The sequence below is a fragment of the Talpa europaea genome, assembly GCF_964194135.1.
Source record: "Talpa europaea genome assembly, chromosome: 6".
Taxonomy (NCBI): Eukaryota; Metazoa; Chordata; class Mammalia; order Eulipotyphla; family Talpidae; genus Talpa; species Talpa europaea.
Window position 1 is genome coordinate 103,426,448 of NC_140072.1, and position 20,172 is coordinate 103,446,619.

General features: G+C 32.2%; 1 protein-coding gene across 1 annotated transcript in view; it reads left to right on the forward strand.

Moving 5' to 3' along the window:
• Positions 1 to 20,172, forward strand: part of PCDH17 (protocadherin 17) — a gene marked incomplete at both ends in the record, with an annotated part of 90,699 nt that overhangs the window by 17,812 nt on the left and 52,715 nt on the right. Inside the window, 2 exons of the mRNA XM_084234983.1 lie at positions 14,745 to 14,803; positions 14,937 to 15,109. Coding sequence (XP_084091109.1) covers positions 14,745 to 14,803; positions 14,937 to 15,109 — 232 coding nt within the window. The remainder of the gene's footprint in view (positions 1 to 14,744; positions 14,804 to 14,936; positions 15,110 to 20,172) is intronic.

Below are 20,172 nucleotides of genomic sequence, written 5' to 3' on the forward strand. Positions count from 1 at the left end.
TGCTAAAAAATAAGGATGGAATTTAATAATGCATATAAATAATATATTCAATATTAAATGCTGACTAATTCCTAACATGCATCATTAATGTTGCTGTTAACTAAAACATGACATCAACATTCTGGAGAGATTAAATTTTCAGGTCCTATGTAGACATTCTCTTTAACAACATTATTGATATAAATATTAGCAATTGTATAACAAGGTAGTTTTATGCCAGTGTAGTTATAATTAAAAAAAGTGATTTTGCTGGAACGCTAATTTATTTTACCGTACATGTCCATTTTTACTTCTCTAAGCCAGGATTCGTCACTTCTGTTTTAATGTTCAAATAGACATTTCTAAAAATTACCAGATTTCGATAGACCAGCTTGTAAAAATTAGTTTCTAGATATCTTAAACTTCTTAAACTACCAAACTATACTCTCAAGTGGCAATACCTTACTAAGTCTTTTTAAAAACTGTTCTTGTTACACAGGGAGACATCATAGGGAAAAAATTCACACTTTGTACAAACTAAAGAATTACAAAAGACTTCTTGAACGACAATGAATACCAGAAAATTAGAGACACGTGAATGAATCAGATTTTATTTACACTTCTTTTCATGTTAGAAAAAAAATGAAGCACAGAAATGTTACCTAAGATACACAACTATCTGGGAACAGAATTATGTCATATGACCCAGAGCTTAGTGGTTTTGCTCCTATACCAGGTGGGATATCATGTTTGACATGTCTTTCTAGTGAAGTTTTTATAGAATACTAAACCCTCTTATCGCATACACATGTTATTAAGTTTTGGTTTTTCTCCTGCTATTATGGCTATTATTAATCTGTTTGTCCATACAACCTCAGAACAACCAAGATGGGGTAAGGGGGTTTTCCCCATGCATCCCAGCAGATCTGACTTTGAATCCTTTAATATAATCCAAATTGTCCAGTAGAGGCATTGCTTTTTGTGTGTGTTTAATCAAATTCATAGTTGAATAGTTACAGGAACAAAGTTATTCAAGGGGGTGTAACTTCATATTAGAACTCTGTAGGGTGCATTGATTAACAAGCTTTATTAGAATGAAAATAATAAATCTGTAAAAGAGATCAGACAATGATAAATAAGATAAAATAGAAATTAAAATATAATATACACAATAGCAATATGAATCACATGATGCTTGCAGGTTTTTTATTTGAAACAATGCAAAATTTTGAGTGAAAAGAAACTTGTTCATATTACTTACTCATACTGGGAATTCCTCCTTGTCTTTCATGAATTCCACTGACCTCAGTTTTTCTAGCCATTAAATAGAGATAATTATAATGGTCCTAAGATGAGGTTGAAAGGAAATGATAGATTTGGAAAGATTGAATTACAGTGAGGAAATCACCCTGTGAAATATGTAGTTAGTACAGGAGACAAAGGACCAAGAAATGAAAAGTTCTTTTTTCTGGAAAGAATAGGTTACTTACTCTTATTCTAATTACACTCCAGGGGAACATGTAATACACTTCAGCAAACTTCATGGGTCTAAATACACTTCATTTTCAGGTGTTCCCATGATGGTATTGTCTCTACAGCTTTAAGTAGTTTGGAATTGAATATAAACAAGATACGAATCACCTAACAATGAAATATACTTAAAAAAATACGAAGTTTTCAACACTTTCCAAATGTATATCTTGTGAGGGAAGTCTGTGTCCTAGACAGAGTTATAACTATAAATATTAGTGAACAACTGTAAAATAACTAAGACCCAATAATGCATAATGCATATATGAAAATGCCCCCATATTTTACTTATGGGAATGAATACAATGAAAGTGATTATATGGTTAAGAACTGGCACTTACTTAGTCTTTTTAAGCCAGGAGTCTGCAACTTTTTCAACTAAGGGCCTGATAATAAATTTTTCAGGATTTGTGGGTCATATGCTCTATGTCACAAATACCCAAATCTGTCAATGGAACCATAGACAATAAAAGCAACCATAGACAATAGAAATGAAACAAGATATATTCCAATAAAACAAATAGTGGACCAGGGGTCACTGACTGGTGTTGTAAGGCATTAACAACTGTTTAATAATATTTCTTAATTTTTTTTCCATTTCTGAGTTTGTTAAAAAAAAAAAAAACCCTGCTCAATGTAGATTATAGACAGTTTCAAATAAAATTAAAATGGGGCCTCCCCTGGTGGTGCAGGCAGTTGAGCGCAGTGGGTGAAGCTGTCCACAGCCTCTGCAGCGTGGGTTCGATCCCGGCCGGCTGGCAAGATACACACATGGCACCGCAGACCTCTCCTGACTTGCCCGCTGCTCCCCTCGGTAGTGTTTTTCAGTTGGTCTGCCTGTTCTGTTCCCTGCTTTGTCTCTGGTGAATCCTCTCACCCTGCTGGCCATCTGGCCTGTACCCTGGTTCTTCTATGCATGAATAAATAAATCTTTAATAAAATTAAATTGATTGCTAATTTAAAACTAAATTTGGGGGTGGGGGTGGAGAAAGGAGAGCTTGGGGTCAAAAAAAGGGGGTTTGTAATTGTAAGGGGAATATAAAAATAAAATTTAAATAATAAAAAAAATAAACTACAGAAAAAAAAAACTAAATTTGGAAGAATGTAGGCCTATCGTCTGCCTCATGAAATGACTGCTTAGGTAAGATTGCTCCTTTCAGTAGAGAAGGACAATTCTCGGATTAACGTGTTCAAGCAAAGAAAGAGCTGGGGATGCTTGAATTAGGTACTAAGTGACAGTCTAATAAAAGGTAGAGATATTTTATTTCATTTTGTGTTAATGTTTGATTTAAAATGTCACTGTTAGTAAAGGTATGCATGTCAACCTAAAACAGACATTCCAGTAATCTAATACTCATATATTTGATTAATAATTTTTCCTCAAATTGAGGAATGCTTTTCTTTTGTAATAAACATTTCTGAGCAAAAGTCTTCCAAATTCTTTGTATATTAGCTAAGGAATTTTCATAATAGTGTTCTGAAATTGCTCTTTTGTTTTCAAATGAGAAATTCACATCCAATGGGTAAAGGTTTTTGAAAGTTAAATTTTTATGCAGTGTTTGCATTTTTGGGGAACTATTTAGCAAGCATGTTTAAAACCAATGAAAAAGATTGGGAATACCCAAACTCCCCCAGAGCATGCACTTTTTATTATCAAATATGTTGTTTAATTAGCTGGCTGACTGAATTGTTGTTTATAATGATAGAGTTAAAAATTCTCTATGCCTCTCAAGAAGAGTTTTGTAAGGAAGGAACTAGAAAGATGTATTTTTCAATTTCACCTTGAATTCCTTCTATTGTTTTTCCCCTCTTGTTAGAAAATGGAATACATCTATTCATGTGATGATGTTAAAGAATAATGCAGAATCAGGCAGAAAACTAATCTTGCTGAATTTTTTTCATTTGCAATTTTAACCCAGTACTTAAATAATTATAATTGACATTATCTTTCAACTGACAACTTAATATTTTGAGAAGCAGACCAGTGAATTTTACTTAATAAGAAATCATAGCATTCATTAATTTTAAATTTCAGTATATTGTAAAAAAATATAAACTGATGAAGTGGATAGCAGACATACAACTTGATTTATTTTTTAAATTAATTATTTGCTTGTTTGGCGATTTAACATCAGGATTGATTAATATAATATCTTAAATGTCTTCTACACTGAAAAGGTAAGTGTTCAGAAATGTCTATTGAACACTTTATATGACTGTAATGATGGTAAGTAATCATGTAGTTAAGACTATAGCATGTATTAGAATATTTGACAATAAATGACTATTATTACCTTTCTATATTATTAGCCAAGAAAAAATCTAGTTATTGGAGTTACATAAAATGGCAGCATATTAAAATAATTTAACATGAAAGTATAGAAAGGTAAAATGCCAACTCTTAAAAAGCTGTCTTGTTTCTTGGGGTAATAGTAGTAGCACTGTTTCGCTTAGTAGATAACAATAATTTAAAAAGCAATTCAAGGAAAGTTACATTAATTTTTCATTAACTTATTTGTGAAAATACTGGAATGGATCATTATTTTTCCTCTGTTTCTCAGAGAGGCATTATAGCAACTGACTGGTCTGGCTGTATCTGGCAAGTGCTATTGTTCTGCAATAATTTGGGTATATATTTGGCAACTCTATGAAAGTCAGTTAACTGCAGTTTCTGTTTAAAAAAATGTAACAGTAGCACTATTGTGTTTCCTAGAGCAACTGAGAAGAATCAATAATAAATATCAACAATGCTCTTTTATAGATCCTAATAAAAGACAGAATACTCCAAATTTTCTAGCACCATGTATGTTGAGACTTAACATAGTATGGCTTCAAATCATGAATGAGCTAGGCTAAATGAGTTAGGCTAAAAAAAACAGATTGAATCTAAATAATTTAATTTGTAAAAAATTTTCTTTTGTTTGTTCCCAGATTCCTTAAAGTTAATAAAATGAGATTTTAAGGACATATGTCTTGCCAGACATTCAGCATTCATAGTATTAATAAGTAAAATAACATCAAAAATTGTCTCCGTTTTCCCTCCATCTTTTTCTTCATATGTGGAGGGCTAGAAGTTCAGACTTATAAATAAATTTCATTGGGTACAGACATAGCTTTGACTTTTTAGTTTTAGGGATTGAACTTCAGATAATTCAGTTTTATATAGTCCCTCCAGTGGGAAAATTTTTTCAACATTCTTAATGGAAATAAATGGTAAAAAAGCATGACAGGAATGCAAAGAGAGTCTCCTAAGACTGAGAGCAAAAAAACAGAAAAGAACTTCAAACTTCAAATCCTGTAGTGGGAACGGGGAAGGGGAGGAAGAGATAGGCAGCTGGTGTGTGAGTATAGGTGGTTTGGTGGAAGGTGAGTGGAACATATACACATGTGGAAAAAAATTAAAAATGTCAGGGCCTCCCTGGTGGCACAGCGGGTTGGGCGCAGCGCTGTGAAGCTCTCTGTGGCCTCTAGTGCAAGTTCGATCCCTGGCAAGCCAGGGAGATTCCCACATGGCACAGCAGACCTCTCCTGTCTAGCCTGTGGCTCCCCTCAGCAGTGTTTTCAGTCAATCTGCCAGTTCTGCTCCCCACTGTGTCTCTGTTGAATCCTCTCACCCTCCTGCACCTCTGGCCGGTACCCCAGTTCTTGTATGCATAAATAAATAAATCTTAAAAAAATAAAAATGTCATAAAAATTAAGTTGTTGTAAACATTCAACCCTCTCCCCCTTCAAAAAGAAATCCTTAGCCACTACCACCACTGGAAAAAGGAGGGAAGGCTGGTTATTTTATAGGTCAGATAGAAAGGCTGCCCTCTGGAAGAAAATGGATTATTTGGGGGATTTTGAGGTTAGCAAGTCTGAATTAAGTTTGGATTTTTTTTCCTAAGACTTCACCTCATGGCATCCTGCTATGGATGTCATTGCAATCAAGAGAGGACATCTAGCATTAAGTACCATCTCAGCGGCCTCTTTAACAAATGTACCTAAGAGAATGCATACCATTCTCTCTTTTGTGTACCTTCATAGATATAAATAACATTCATCTTACCTTTGGATGATCTCAGTTTTCTACTTGTTAAGGATGATTTTCTTCAAGATTTGTAAATTACATAATTAAAAATTGACACATATTATTAATATTATGAATGTCATTGATAGTTAACATTTGCAAGAAGACTTAATATACAGTCAGATCACTTTAAAAAGTCATCCAAGTCATTCTAATTGAGCAACAAACAGACTTGAAATTCTTGCTCATAGGATATGGTTGTTCTCATCCTCCCATTTTTAATTTAAAATAATGCTAGTTTTTGCTAAATGTGGTAAGGATTTCTCCTGTTTTTATTATGCCTTTAGTAACAAAACACAAATGTCGACCACATTCTACTTATATAAAATGTATTATTTTGAAAATCGCTGATAAATATAGTTATTGCCATGCTTCATGCACTTTAAAAATTCCAAAGCCATAGGTGCTGTCAGATAACTTTATAAGTGGTGGCTTAAAATGCTGTTGCCTACTTCAGCTATGTAGAAAGAACCACACCATATATTCTGTTGAAGGCAGAGCTATCAGAAGCAATGTCGGTATGAAAAGGCTTAAAGTGAATTATTCACCTCTTAACACTCCCTGGTGTTCAGTCTGCTGCAAAGAGAATGCTTGTTATCAATGTGAAAAGCAGTGCCTTTGAATTAAGGGAAAAGTTCAACTTGTTTTGTTTTCAACCCAGTGGCATCAATATATGCAATCAAACTTGTGTCCCTGGTTTCAAGAAATTCTCAGAATTCCACTTCCCTGTGCCTTCTGTACTAGGGAAACACTGATCTTCTAAGGATAACTGAAGCTGTAATGATATGATTTAACACACACCATGACTACACATCCAATGCTAAATTGGCTGAAATATATAAGTTGCTTTCTTACTGATGATTTCAAAGGCAAAGATATACTTCATTTGGTATTTTATAATTCCTTTTCTAAAACAATACATCTTGAATGAAAACTTTCTTCATATTTATTTTGCAACTATGCAGAGATCCTTTTTGTATTTCACATACCTGTCTTTAATATCTGGTTTATTAAAAATATATAAAGAAAATGTTAACACAAATATATAAAGCTTATACAGATAAATACAAAAATAAATTTAGTAGTATTATAATTGTTGAGGCCAATGCTTCTAGAATCTGGTACAATATGTTGCATCTTTTCTTTTTTAGTGTCTAATCTGCTATCAGTACTATCCAGTGTTTTTAATTTCTAATATCATAGTATTCATTTTTAGAAGTTCCATTTAATTAGTTTTTATTTATTTAATCTTAATTGTATTATTTTTCATTGACGCAACATTGGTTTACCATACTTACAAGATTTAAAAGTGTGGTTCACACATCTTCATGTTACCATCCCATACCCCAAGCCCATGTAATTTTCCACCAGAGTCCATTAGGGCCCCTCTCCTATAAGGTCCATTCCCTTTTTTGTTTCTTTTTTGTTTCTCATCTCTCATTCTCCCTCTCTGATAGCCTCACTCTGACAGCCAGATTTCTGGGGTTTGTTTTGCTTTAGTTTTGTCTTTTCATTTGTTTAGTTTCTTTGTATTCCACAAAAGAGTTGAAATCGTCTGGTATTTGTTTTCCTCCTTCTGACATATTTTACTGAGCACAGTCTCCTCCTGTTCCAGCCAGGTTTTTGCAAATGGCAAGATTACATCTTTTTTTTTTTAACATATCTATAACCAAATAGTGTTCCACTATGTAAATAACATATCTTAATCTACTCATTTGTCATTGTATTCTGACCTTCGGGAATAAGATTAAGATGGGACAAGGGAGGTACTTAGAGTTCAAAAGTTAGGTACTTACTCTCAGGGTCATGCTTTTACATTCCTGACCATATTGTTAATAAGTCTAATCAATTTTTAAGGTCCTTATCGGTTAATTCCATCATGTCTTTCATGCCTGAGTCTGTTTTATTGATTGATTTTCTTCTAGGTATGGGTTGTACTTTCCTGGTTTATTGCATGCCTTGTAATTTCTGATTGGATTTCAGATATTGTGGATTTTACACTGTTGAATACTGGACTTTTTTTTTTTTATTGCTTATGGTCTGAACTAAATGTGTGTGCTTGTGGAACGTATTTTCCCACTGGACTGCTGTCCCTAAGGTCTCCTATTTGGTAAAGAAACAGGCATAGAAAAGCAAAGGATATCAACAATGCTCGCAGTTTATAAATCAGTGTCTCTTATATATCCATACTAAAAATTCTGTAAATGTCAGTTGTCTAGTCTGTCAACATTGTTCTTTCCATAGGGAATTTCCTGACTATCTTATGACTCTTTTCTGGGAAATATAAATAATATTGACGAATTAGCTCCAAGGTATTGTTTATGTATTTAATTATCAGACAGTGATTATACTAATCACAGATTGAATTATAGCTTAACTAGTATCTGTCATGCTGAAAACTAACCATATAATCTAGTTTCCTAAAGCTTACATTATTCTTCTCTTTTCCTTTTGCAGGGATACATTTGGAGGATAGTTCTGATATTATTTCTTAGAAATTCATTTGAAATGAGACTCAGAATGATGAGGTCTTTATTTTTCTCATCCCACAGTTGTTTTATTTTCTAGAATCAAAGTATTGCCAGATTTTCAACCAGTTGTTATTTCACGGTCATTATAGTGCTGCATCTAGGATTTTATACAAATTGAAACAGTTACAATAGGAATTGTATTATATGTTCAAGAAATCTTCATATACTATCTCATATAAAATACATTTTAGAAAGTAGTATGCTAATTTGACTACCAAACTTATACATTTATTTTGATAATATTTTTCAAGCACTTTGATTCATTTTAAGTTCTAATCATATCACAATTGGATGTCTTTACAAAGATTTTCTATTTACTTCCTTAAAAATGTTTACAATGTTATCTTCTAAATTTAAAAACTCACCATTTCTGAGAATGAGCCCAGTTCTTCATGACTTAGCCATGTCTGATTCCTCTATTGAAAGAAAAGACTTTGCAATAAATACAGCCTGAAATCTTTTTAAGTATTTATTTTATGGCTGTGTAAATTGGAACGGCACACAAGGAAAACATCTTTGAGAGAAATGAATATTGAGCTAAATAATTCATGTTTAAGGTGACTGTGTTATAGAGCTGCTGTTTGGATTTGCTAGTGTGGCTAAATAGATCTTTGTAACCCAAATCCATTTGTAGTCTGTTCAAATGAATATGGGATTTCTACATAGGTTTTTAAAAGTTGGATCATTATATGAATATAAAAAATAAAGATCAGAAACACTTTTTATAGAGATTATTTTACAGAACTTCTAGATGAGAGAAAGGAATCTTTAACTTACATGAAAATCAGATGATCACCTTAAATATGTTTTTGGAATTTCCTAATAAGACACGGTAAAAATGACCTTTTCTTGAATGTTGAGTTTTATGTATACTAACACCACAATCAGAACACTAAACAGTTCCATCACTGTAAAAAGCTTCTGTATGTTATAGCTCTATAGCCAACTTTAACCCCTGGAAATTACTGATCTGTCTATTGTGACAAAATATTATGACAAAACAAACTATTATGTTTTTGTCTCTTTGAAAAGTTTTATGAATGACCTCATATAAGTATGCAAGTTTCTGAGACAGGCTTTTTTCACTTAACATAATGCTTTTGATTGAGATTCATCCAGTTCACCAGTAGTGCATTTTTTATTGTTAAATGGTTTTCCATTGTATGTATGTACCACAGTCTATTTATTCACCTGCTGAAAGATATCTGGGCAGATTTCAGTTTTAACAGAGTTCCTGTAAACTATGTTTTGTGTGAATATAGTTGTTTTTGAGGAATAATTGGTTGTTTGAGTCTCTCCCTTCACCATGGATCATGCTTTAACTTTGCCTAATTCCAGGTCCCAGTTTTTTTTTTTTTTAAGATTTATTTATTTATTTACTTATTTACTTACTTATTTATTTATACAAGCACTGAGTACAGTCAGAAGCACGGGAGGGTGAGAGAATTCACCAGAGCCAGAGCTGGGAGCAGAGCAGGCAGAAGGACCAAAGTACACTGCTGAGGGGAGCAGCGGGCGGCAGGAGAGGTCTGCGTGCCATGCGGGACCCTCCTCCAATGGCTGGGGAGCAGCCGGGGATCAAACCGGCGCTGCAGAGGCTGCAGGCAGCGGGCAGCTTCTCAACCCAGCGCTCAACCGCTGTGCCACCAGGGAGGCCCCTATGTCACAGTTTTTCTGCTAGTTTTAATTCTAAATTTTTAGTCTTATGTTTTACATACAGGTCTATGTTCTATTTTGAGAATTTTTGGTTTTGTTTTTAAAAAACAATGAGAGGCATTAGTTGAGGTTAATTTATTGACTTGGCTTTTGCAAGTTTGTTAAAAATAAGTTGACCTTAATCTTGTGTGGTCTTTTATTTCTCTTTGTTCCACATAGATCTATATGTCTTTTCCATGGGCAATACTGCGTTGTGTCGATTAGGATAAATCATAGCAGCTCTTAAAATAGGGTAGCCTAATTCCTTCAGTTTTATTCTTCCTTTCAAAATTATTTTGCAGATTCTATTTCTTTTGCTTTTCTATATACATTTTAAAATTATTTTGTGTATATGTACAGAAAATTTTGCTGGGAATTGAGTGAGATTATATTACATGTATTTTATTTGAGCAGTAGTGACATTGTTGTCATTTTATATATTCTGATCCATAAGCATGATAAACTCTTCATTTATTTAGGTCTTTTATGATCTATTGCATCAGCATTTTTTTTGAGATTTATTTATTTATGCATACAAGAGCTGGGCTACAGGCCAGAGATGTGGGATGGTGAGAGGACTCGCCAGAGACAGAGTGGGGAACAGAACAAGCAGACTTACTGAAATACACTGCTGAAGGGAGCAGCAGGTGAGGCAGGAGTGGTCTGCCTCACCATGTGTGTTGCACCCGGGTTGCTGGGGATAGAACTCCTGCTGCAGAGGCTGCGGACTGCTTCATAGTGCGGTACTTAATCCCTTGCGCCACCAGGGATGCCGTATTGCAACAGTTTTATAACGTTCACCATACAAATTCTGTACTTGTTTTCTTAAAATACTTATAGTGCTATTATTAAATGTACTTCTTTTGAAAATTTGGTTTCCAATAGTTCATTGCTAGAATATAGAAATAAGACTGATTTTTGTTTAATGATGAATGTGGCAATTTTGCTTAATGTATTTATTAATTCTAAGAAGTTGTATTTTTTATTCCAACTTACTTTTTGCCTAAACAATACTATTTTCTGTGAATAAAATAATGTGAAACATTTTTTTCTTTCTTTCCACTTTTCATTTCCTTTGTTTTTTTCCTTTCCTATTAAAATTAGGAATTTCAGTACAAAGGGGACTATAAGCGGTTAAAAACTAGGGTGAAAGTTTTTAGTCTTTCACCAGAATGATGTTAGTTTTATTTTCTTTATATAGCTGAAGAAGTTTCATTCTATTCTTATTTTGCTGAGAATTTTTGTCATTAATAGTTCAATTTTGCCAAATTTTTATAAATTTTGAAAAATTCTGTTTACTAGTAGTAAAATACATTTTGACTCCTTTTGCTTTTTATATTCAGTTCAACTTCCCTAGGCACATGTAAGTACCTACAGCAAATAAATCTATTTCCACAAATAAAATACTTAGCAATTTCAGCCAGCATGGCTGAGTTTCAGTAATTGTGTGGGCTTTTTAAAAATTTTTCTTAGACACACTCATTCATTAAATTTCTAGTGGGATAAACAATTTGTCAATGATGGCAGATATGAGGGTAATTTATTATGAACTGCTATTGATAAAAATTCTGTATATCATTTATAAATTTACTCTAATTTTCTGAGTTATAGCAGAGAAATACATAGACAAAGAAACCATCCATATCATGCAGACTTTATCTACTTTGTGTGATTGTTCAGTTGATTAGTTCTTTGTGTTTTCTGTACAAAGCAAAACTAAACTATAAAAACTAAAAAACTAATAAAATAAGTACAATTTTATTATATTCATCAAAAATAGCAAGAATAAAAATATCAAAATAAGAGGGCACAATTAGTTTCACGAGTTAGCTCAAAGTGTTTTGTTATGAGCAAATTATCACAAAAACACAACTTGTCTTATTGACTTTGGAATAGATTATAAAGATCATTCTATACTAAATTTCTTAAATTTTGTATTTTATAACCTTTCTGTAACATACCCACAAAATCTAGGTATACTTTTAAAAAGTAATAGACAATTATATGTTTTTAAAATAATAGATAAAATCACTGTGCTCAAGTTGAATTTGAATGGAAAACATTCTAGGGATGAGTTTTTATGGGAAAGGATAATGTTTTTTAGAGTTATAAATATTCATATTTAATTATTCTGCTGACATGAAAAAGTTACAAGTATTCAACCTCAAATTTCATTTTCTTCTGAAACTTAAAAGGTTTATAAATATAAAAGGTATTTTGCAAAGTGTACAATTTTTTAGGGTACAGTGTTATAAAATACCTGAAAATTCTTCTAAATTGAATGATGCTATGATACATAGGTCTTTTTTCTCTATTTTTCATTTTAATATGCAAATACTATTATATTTAGATGATTTTAAATGAGTTTTCAGACACCCTTGGAGACTCGATAATGAAAATGTTATTTTCTATATTAAAACCAGTGTGGTTTTTTATAGTCAATTAGTTATATGTTTGTTAAAGGCCAAATAGCTCTTTCATTGTGGTAATTATAAGCACACACACGATCTCTCACATTCTTACCTATTTTAATGGATGAATGCAGACATTGTGGACATTATTAATAAACTCCCAATATTCTGCTATTAAGTTACACAATTGTAAAATTGTACTTTGTGAATTCTACAATAATAAACCAACTTTGCTTTCCTTTTTTTACATGTTTTTTTACCTCCCTCTACCCTCATTTCTCCTCTTTCATAGGGCTTTATTTCCTCTTCTTTCTTCCCTTCCCTGTTACCCTATTTTATGTTTCTTCTCTTTTTTTTCTATCCAAAGTTCCTTTTTTCCTAATTCCCTTTTGTTTTTGTATTTTTTAAAAATTTTTATTGAAACATCTTTGGTTTGTAACATGTTCAGGTGTATATCGTTGTAAATTAGCATCTATATATGCTATATATGCTATATACATATATATATGCTATATTTATCTATACATATAATATGTTCCCCTCTAAAAGTCTGATCCATCCTTAGCCCAATATTCTGTAGCAATACCTTTGTTCAGTGCTTATCAAAAACAGACATACAGATACACACATGCATGTGCACCGCATGCACATATAATTAAAACATAACCCTTTGCTTAAAGGAAAAAATATTTTTATTTTTTAGCTTAACTTCTTAAAACTTTAAAAATATGCAGTTTTGGATACTGTCCCTTTTAGAACAAGGGAAAAAGTGTGTCCCCAATCTGTCTCCCTGTGTCTGTCTGAATAGGGATTCGTAGCCAATAACCTCCACCTAATTAAACCCTTTAAAATCACAGGACAACTCATAAGAGCATTTATATTTTCTAAAGAGAGTTACCACTTTCACTTCATAGTTTACTTTCACCTTAATACTCAGGATTCTGTTTTTTCTGAAGTATTCTAAGATATTAAAGTAAGCTAAGATATATGCTTAGCTTTTAATTGATAACAATTAAGGAATGGATACATAATTTTTAGCAGTTCAAAAGGTGAATTAGATTTTATTAAGTTAAAATTTGGAGCTTGTTAGTGATTGTAGTTTTAAATATTGCAAATTCTTTTGTGGACAGTTCTTCCCACTATCCTTTTTACTAGATTAAGTTATTTTTTAGATGGATAGTTTAGCATCATGGAATCAAAAATCAAGGTGCTTCATGTGATCTAGAAACGAATAAAACATGTTGATGAAAAATGACTGCTACCCAACTACTAGTTAATAAGAATTAGGAGGAGAAATGAATTTGCTTGGTTTAACTTCATCTTTGCATTTAATTTGATAAAGGTCATTTGAATACCAACCAAAAAGTTACAGATTTCTTGTCCCCCAACTTCTCACATACAATGAAACTCAGTGCTTAAGCTGCTACTTTTAACATGCCTTATTTTCCCAGTAGTAGTTCAAAAAAATACAAAAAAAATTAATTACATGGGGGAAAAAGTACTGTTAATTTAAATTAACCTTATTTATAAGGAAAACACATAGTACACCACATCATTCCTTACCTTGGGCCCTCTGCATCATGAATCGCATACTCCCGTGTCACTGGTGCTTGCATGCTGGATGGTCTTGTAGGAACCCATAGCTGCTTCAGAGCACAATGGTGTGATATGAAGTGATTCAGAAAACAGGAGAACCTTTGTTGCTGAGTCAGCTGCAAGAAGAAGTAACGTGTATCAATGTACAGTATAGGGAGATCTATGAAAGATCTAGTCTCTTTCTCCCAAAAGACTCTGTTCATGATACAAGGAGAATTCAGTTCTTTTTGGCAGACTTCCATGTCAGTTTGGAAGCAGTAAAAACAACCACAAAAACAAGCCTGGTTCCTCAATGTCTTTACTCTCAATGTTTTAAGTAACATTTTATTTCTTATTTTTATTGTACTTAGTTTTTAATAACTAGAAAGTAACACCCCTTTCCACTGTAATATTTGAGTACAATTTCCTTAGTAGGGATATATATGAGAGTGAGTAACAGATATGGGTTCAACCATATGTTTTTTGTTTATGTTTTTTTGGCAAAATTTAAGGTCTCATGACTTTGAATGATACTATATCAAAGAGAGCCCAGAATCCCAGAAGATGTAATTATGTTTAAAAATGAGTATTATTAAATAATTCACACTTTTAATAAGAAGAAATTAGGTCATTTTTCCACTCCTCCCACAAATATTCAATCTTAATATCTAAGTAATGAAACAACACAGTGTTATCCATCCTAGCACTAACGGAGAATGCCAGTTATGACAGGCTCATTGTTTACTTTAACAGGTAATTTGTGGACCGGAATCATTTAATTGTTCTGAGTACATAATTACATGTCAGCAATTTCCAATTTAATTAAAATGTACAAATCTGAAGATTAAGGGAATTTTTGAATTATTAATCATTTTTCCACTAGGAAATCTTGTTGCTCTGCAGGAGATTTGTCCAGTGTACAACTATACGTATTTTTTTCCTTCTCTTTCGCAGACAGACAATTTTCCCGCAGAGCCCAATTACATGGGCAGCAGGCAGCAGTTTGTTCAAAGGTAAGGCCTATTAAATAACTTTCTCAGCTTCCCCATTTGCATTCGTGTCAAAATTGCTTTGCAAGAGACTACACTTCAGATTCAAACTGGTAGAGACAACACTTTCTCTTCTTTTTCTTTATATGTATTTCAGTAGCTCCACGTTTAAGGACCCAGAAAGAGCCAGCCTGAGAGACAGTGGGCACGGGGACAGTGATCAGGCTGACAGTGACCAAGACACTAACAAAGGCTCCTGCTGTGACATGTCTGTTAGGGAGGCACTCAAGATGAAAACTACTTCAACTAAAAGCCAACCACTTGAACAAGGTGAGTGAAGCCTTCCAATGCTTACAAAGTGTAAAGCTTAAGCAATCATTATAAACCTATTAGTACTAGAGTTGCAGTTTATCACGGTGGAATGGACCATTGATAATATATCAAAAGAAACAGCAAATCCTGAGCTAGTCCCAGACTAAAAGCAACTGCTCAATACCTCATAACAACAGAAAAAGAGGAAGACCATGGGTATTAGACTTTAATCTTCTTAAACTGAGAACTGGAGCAAAGTCACTAGATTGTTTTTATTTCTATTGATGTCTCCTAACCTTTCCTAGTTTGTGTGTTATTAACAAGGAAAATATGGCATATATTAGTTAGAAATGCACATTTTAATATACTAATTTACAGGATTAGAAATAGTAAATTTAACACACTTAAGTGAGATGAAAACTTGATTGGAATTTTATAGCTCTAAGCAATGTTGTTTTTATCATGAATTTTTAGCATCAGAGTAGTTTTTCAAGAGAGTCAAACCGGAATTTGGACTCTGATTTTCATCTCAGGTTTTGTAGACATCAAATAAGCTTGAACTTGTTTACCGTTATAAAGATAGAAATACTTCTTAATAAATACATATAAGTCTATCTTCAATTTGATGTCATTTTATTAATTTTGATGTTTTTATTGTTTCAAATACAATGGAAAACTTACTAATGAGACATTTTAATAATTAAGCTACTTTCAGAGGCTGTGAATGCATGTTTTTATATTTATTAAAAAAAAGAACTGTTACATAAATCAGATTTCAGACTTATAAATGCATGCTATATGAACATAATGTTAGTTTCAAAATAGTGTGTTTTAAAATATATTTAGTGTTTATTATTTATGCTTTTTAAATGAGAATTAAGCTATGGCTTTAAAGTCACTTATTGATTGATGACTCATAGAAAGTACATTTTTGCTAATAAGTTCATTCTATCCTATTTTATATATATATGTATACACACACATACACGATCAGCAAGTATCATGTTTATTTTTAGTTTCCTAATAATGCTGAAATTACAAACATTCATATGCACATATATACATTCAATGCAGAAATAAATATATATTTAGCATAATATTTATTTAGTATGAATATTTCTTCACTGAATATAATTATGCTGGTTTTATGTTAAGGTTAACTTGTCCAAAAACATTTTCTAAGGGATTAAGTGACAGATAACTTTTTTCCTGACCTTTATCTTTTGCACAGTGAATTACTGTGTAATATTGTTTTTTATACGATTAACAAAAGTTATTTGAATACTTAGTAATATTCAGCTTCTGCAGAGTTGAATGTTTACTTGAAGTGACTTATATTGCCTTGATGGGTTGTAACTATATGTAATTACATGAATCTTAAAACACATTTTAAATAATGGGTTGTAGGATATTGATATGTGAATACATAGCATAAGATAGATCCATGTGTGTAATAAATAAATTAATTTACAGATAACTCACTGACTACCATTTGTAAAACTGCGTAAAGACTTTGCACTTACTGTGACATCTTTAAAAGAAACTTTGCCAATAAAAGAATAATTACCCTGAGGTTCACATTAACACTGATTTCTTGCTGTCCACTAATTGAACAATATATTGATGGGAATGAACAAAGACTCCTATAGTAGGAGGTTTCCTTTATGTGTGAAAATGCCATTTATACTGAAAAACTATTTCTTCATTGTTGATAACAGAAAACAATATCTTGTAAAGGTAGCTGTTTTTAAAGAATACATATTTGATATATATTTCAATTAATATTACATATGAAATAATTGCTAGTATAAGACTGAGAATGTTAGTAAAAATGACTGAGAATGTTAGTCGAAATGACTCCTCTAAAACAAGTAGTTTCAACATATCCTTATTAACCTATATGGAAACACATAAATCTGAAAGCCATAGAGAGTGGTTTTTACTTTTAAAATGATTTTGAAAAATTAGTTAAAATAGTATTTTATTCATTTATTTAATAAATATCTGTAAGCACTTTCAATATGTAAACAAAACGGGTTTCTTCAGGAACATCCAAAAATAAATTTGTCTATATATCTGGTAGATACACTATGGAACTAGCAAACCAGTCTCTCTCTCTTTCTCCCTCCCCTGCATATCTACTGTCTCTATCCCCATCTACTGTCACCTATGTCCTGGCTATCACATTATCTCTTTCCATTATCAATTACTTCCCTTTCTCCCTACCTTTCATCCTCCCCCTCTCCCTTCCTTTTTTCCTAAATTTATGCTTACATTTATCTACATAAACTTACCCAGATGCACAGGAAGAGACCAACATGTATTAAGTTCTTACTAACATAACTATGCTAGCTTCATTTCCACATTAATTTATTTAAACTTCAAACTGTCAAGTGGTTTTCATTTTATTTGAGTTTGGGAAATTTATTAACTACTCAGTAAAGCAGCAAGTTGGAGGTCTAGATACTGTCCAAACCTGTGACTTCTCTACACTTTATCCCTAAATGGGAGTATTTGCTGAAATAGAACTTCTAATTCATTGTTAAAACTAGGTATCAGATAAATATTAAAGAGTAAGATAAAATCTGAGTTCGTGTTTGCAAATCATGGGAAGGCCATCACAACTACACATATGTTTATTACGCAACACTCCAGAGCTTTCCTCTTAACCAATACTATGTATTGAATTATGTATGTATTTAGTAAATTTTATGTATATAATTTTATTTTTTTTAAGATTTATTTATTTGTACACACAAGAACTGGGGTACAGGCCTGAGGTACAGGGGGTGAGAGGATTCACCAGAGAGAGTGGGGAGCAGAACAGGCAGATCTACTGAAATACACTGCTGAGGGGAGCAGCAGACAAGACAAGAGAGGTTGCTGTGCCATGTGGGTAGCTCCCTGGCCAGCCGGGGATCAAACTTGTGCCCCAGAGGCTACAGATAGCTTCACAGTGCTGTGCTTAACCCCTTGTGCCACTAGGGAGGCCCTAGAAATTATTTTTAGATGTTTGAAGAAACAACCATTGTCTTGGCAAAAATATTCTGTTAATTTATTTGAAATGCATCATAGATCTATTACCAAATTAATTCAATGCATATCAATAAAGAGTAATTTCTGTACTGATGCAACATGATGACAGCCATATTGAAGCCTTTATCACATGTCAAACTTTATGTATTAAATGCAATTTTTTAATACCTACCTTTATAAATTTCCTGAGAAGCAAAAATAGATTTCCTCGTAGGAGAAAGAAACAAAGCAAAACAAAAAGAAACCAATTAGCAATGTTTTTCTCTTACTAAACATTTGTAGCTGTGACTTAGCAGATTTCATTTGAAAAATCAGTAGCATATTATAGTTTATATTTTTCTTTTAGTTTAATTGGTTCCTTTTCATATATATATATCAGTTAAGAAATCAATGTTCTATTTTCAAATTGAAATATTGCTTTACTTAGAAATTAAAATCAATTCCAAAAATAATCTTCACATTTTCAGTGGAATTTTCTATGCCATAATGGTTTTCCTTTGTAAATGGTTTAGGTCTTTGAGATTTTATTTTATTAGCTCAAATACTAGATTTTCCCTTCTCTTTCATGCACTTAGATTTTTTCCATCTGTTTTATTCCTGATACTTGTATATTTTTTCTACCATCAACTTAATCATCGCAAGTATACAGCACTAGTACATATTACCCATTATTTTAACAAAATATTTGACAGGCTTCAGAAGTTAATTTTATGGTACAAATTAATTTATATAATAGCGCATTATTTAGAAAGACAAATACACACACAAATATATATTTTGTCTAACACGTATTGTTTATCATAAAATAACATATAAAATTGACCAAAATACATTCAATTTTATTTTGCAATAAGGAAAGCTGATTTACATCAAGAACTAAAAAATACATAAAATGTTTTTCTGTAAAGAAAAATGAAGTACAGTTTTATTGAGAATAACACTCTTCAAAAATTTTTCAAGTTAACTTATTTCTTATTTCTCAGAATGTATTCATACTCTTTTAAGGAAGCAGTGTAACTTTGAATTTCTATCTCCTAGTAGTTTTGAAAATTATTTTGATTGTTAGCAATAACTGTTTCTTCTTTAAGAAGATCCAATAATCTTTCCCTAAAACACTGTAATATCATTGATTCCCAGATAATAAATATGCTGTTTTCAACTACACTGACCAGTGATTTCTCTAAGCAACTTTTTGATAATGAGGTGACAATTTTCAAAAATACTTTGCCTTTTAATATTTTATAATTGAATGAAACTAAACCCTTGAAGTCTGAAGCTAGTGGAATACTATTATACATCCTAACTGTTAACCTAAATCAGGGATTACAGTGTAAATTCAGACCCTTCCCAAAATCCAAGTCCCCTTTGGTTGCCAGCTGTCAATCCCTTCCCTTTGATTGGATTCTAGGCTTTTCTGATCCTCAAGAGTTGCTCCATTCACTTTCTCTCTTATTTCTAATTTTTTAATTGCTTTATAATTTCTACTTTTCCCTTTACTTCTGTGCTTCCCTTGTCCTCTCTCTGCTGCTAAAAAATCTGATATCTTAAATTACCTTTGGATGCAAAACATTTCACAATGGAATCCTGATTAAATCTAATAAAAATAAAATCAATAGAAAGTTGAGAATAAAAGGAATACCAAATAAGCCAGGTTTGCTCCAGTGAATTCCAGTTTTAAAACTAAATTACAATCTTATGGGTTGCTTTCCTTTTTCCCAGAGGACATTCTAGAAAACTACAAAAACTAAAGATAATGGATTTTGTTTGTTGTTGTGTTTTTTTTTGTTTGTTTGTTTTCTAGTAATCAGTGTTTGAATATTGCTTGTGGGCCCATTATTCAAAACAAGATTAAGCTATTTTAAAGGACTGCAGTATTTGTTATATGCTTTCAGAGTCTGGAGAACACTGAGCCCTCCCCACTTCTTTACATCTCCCTTCCTAATTCTCTGCAAGTGACTACAGTTTCACCATGTTTCTAATAATGTTCAAAAGAAAACAGTTTCAGGTTTTCAGAGTCCACACTTTCCCATGAAATAGCTAATAAA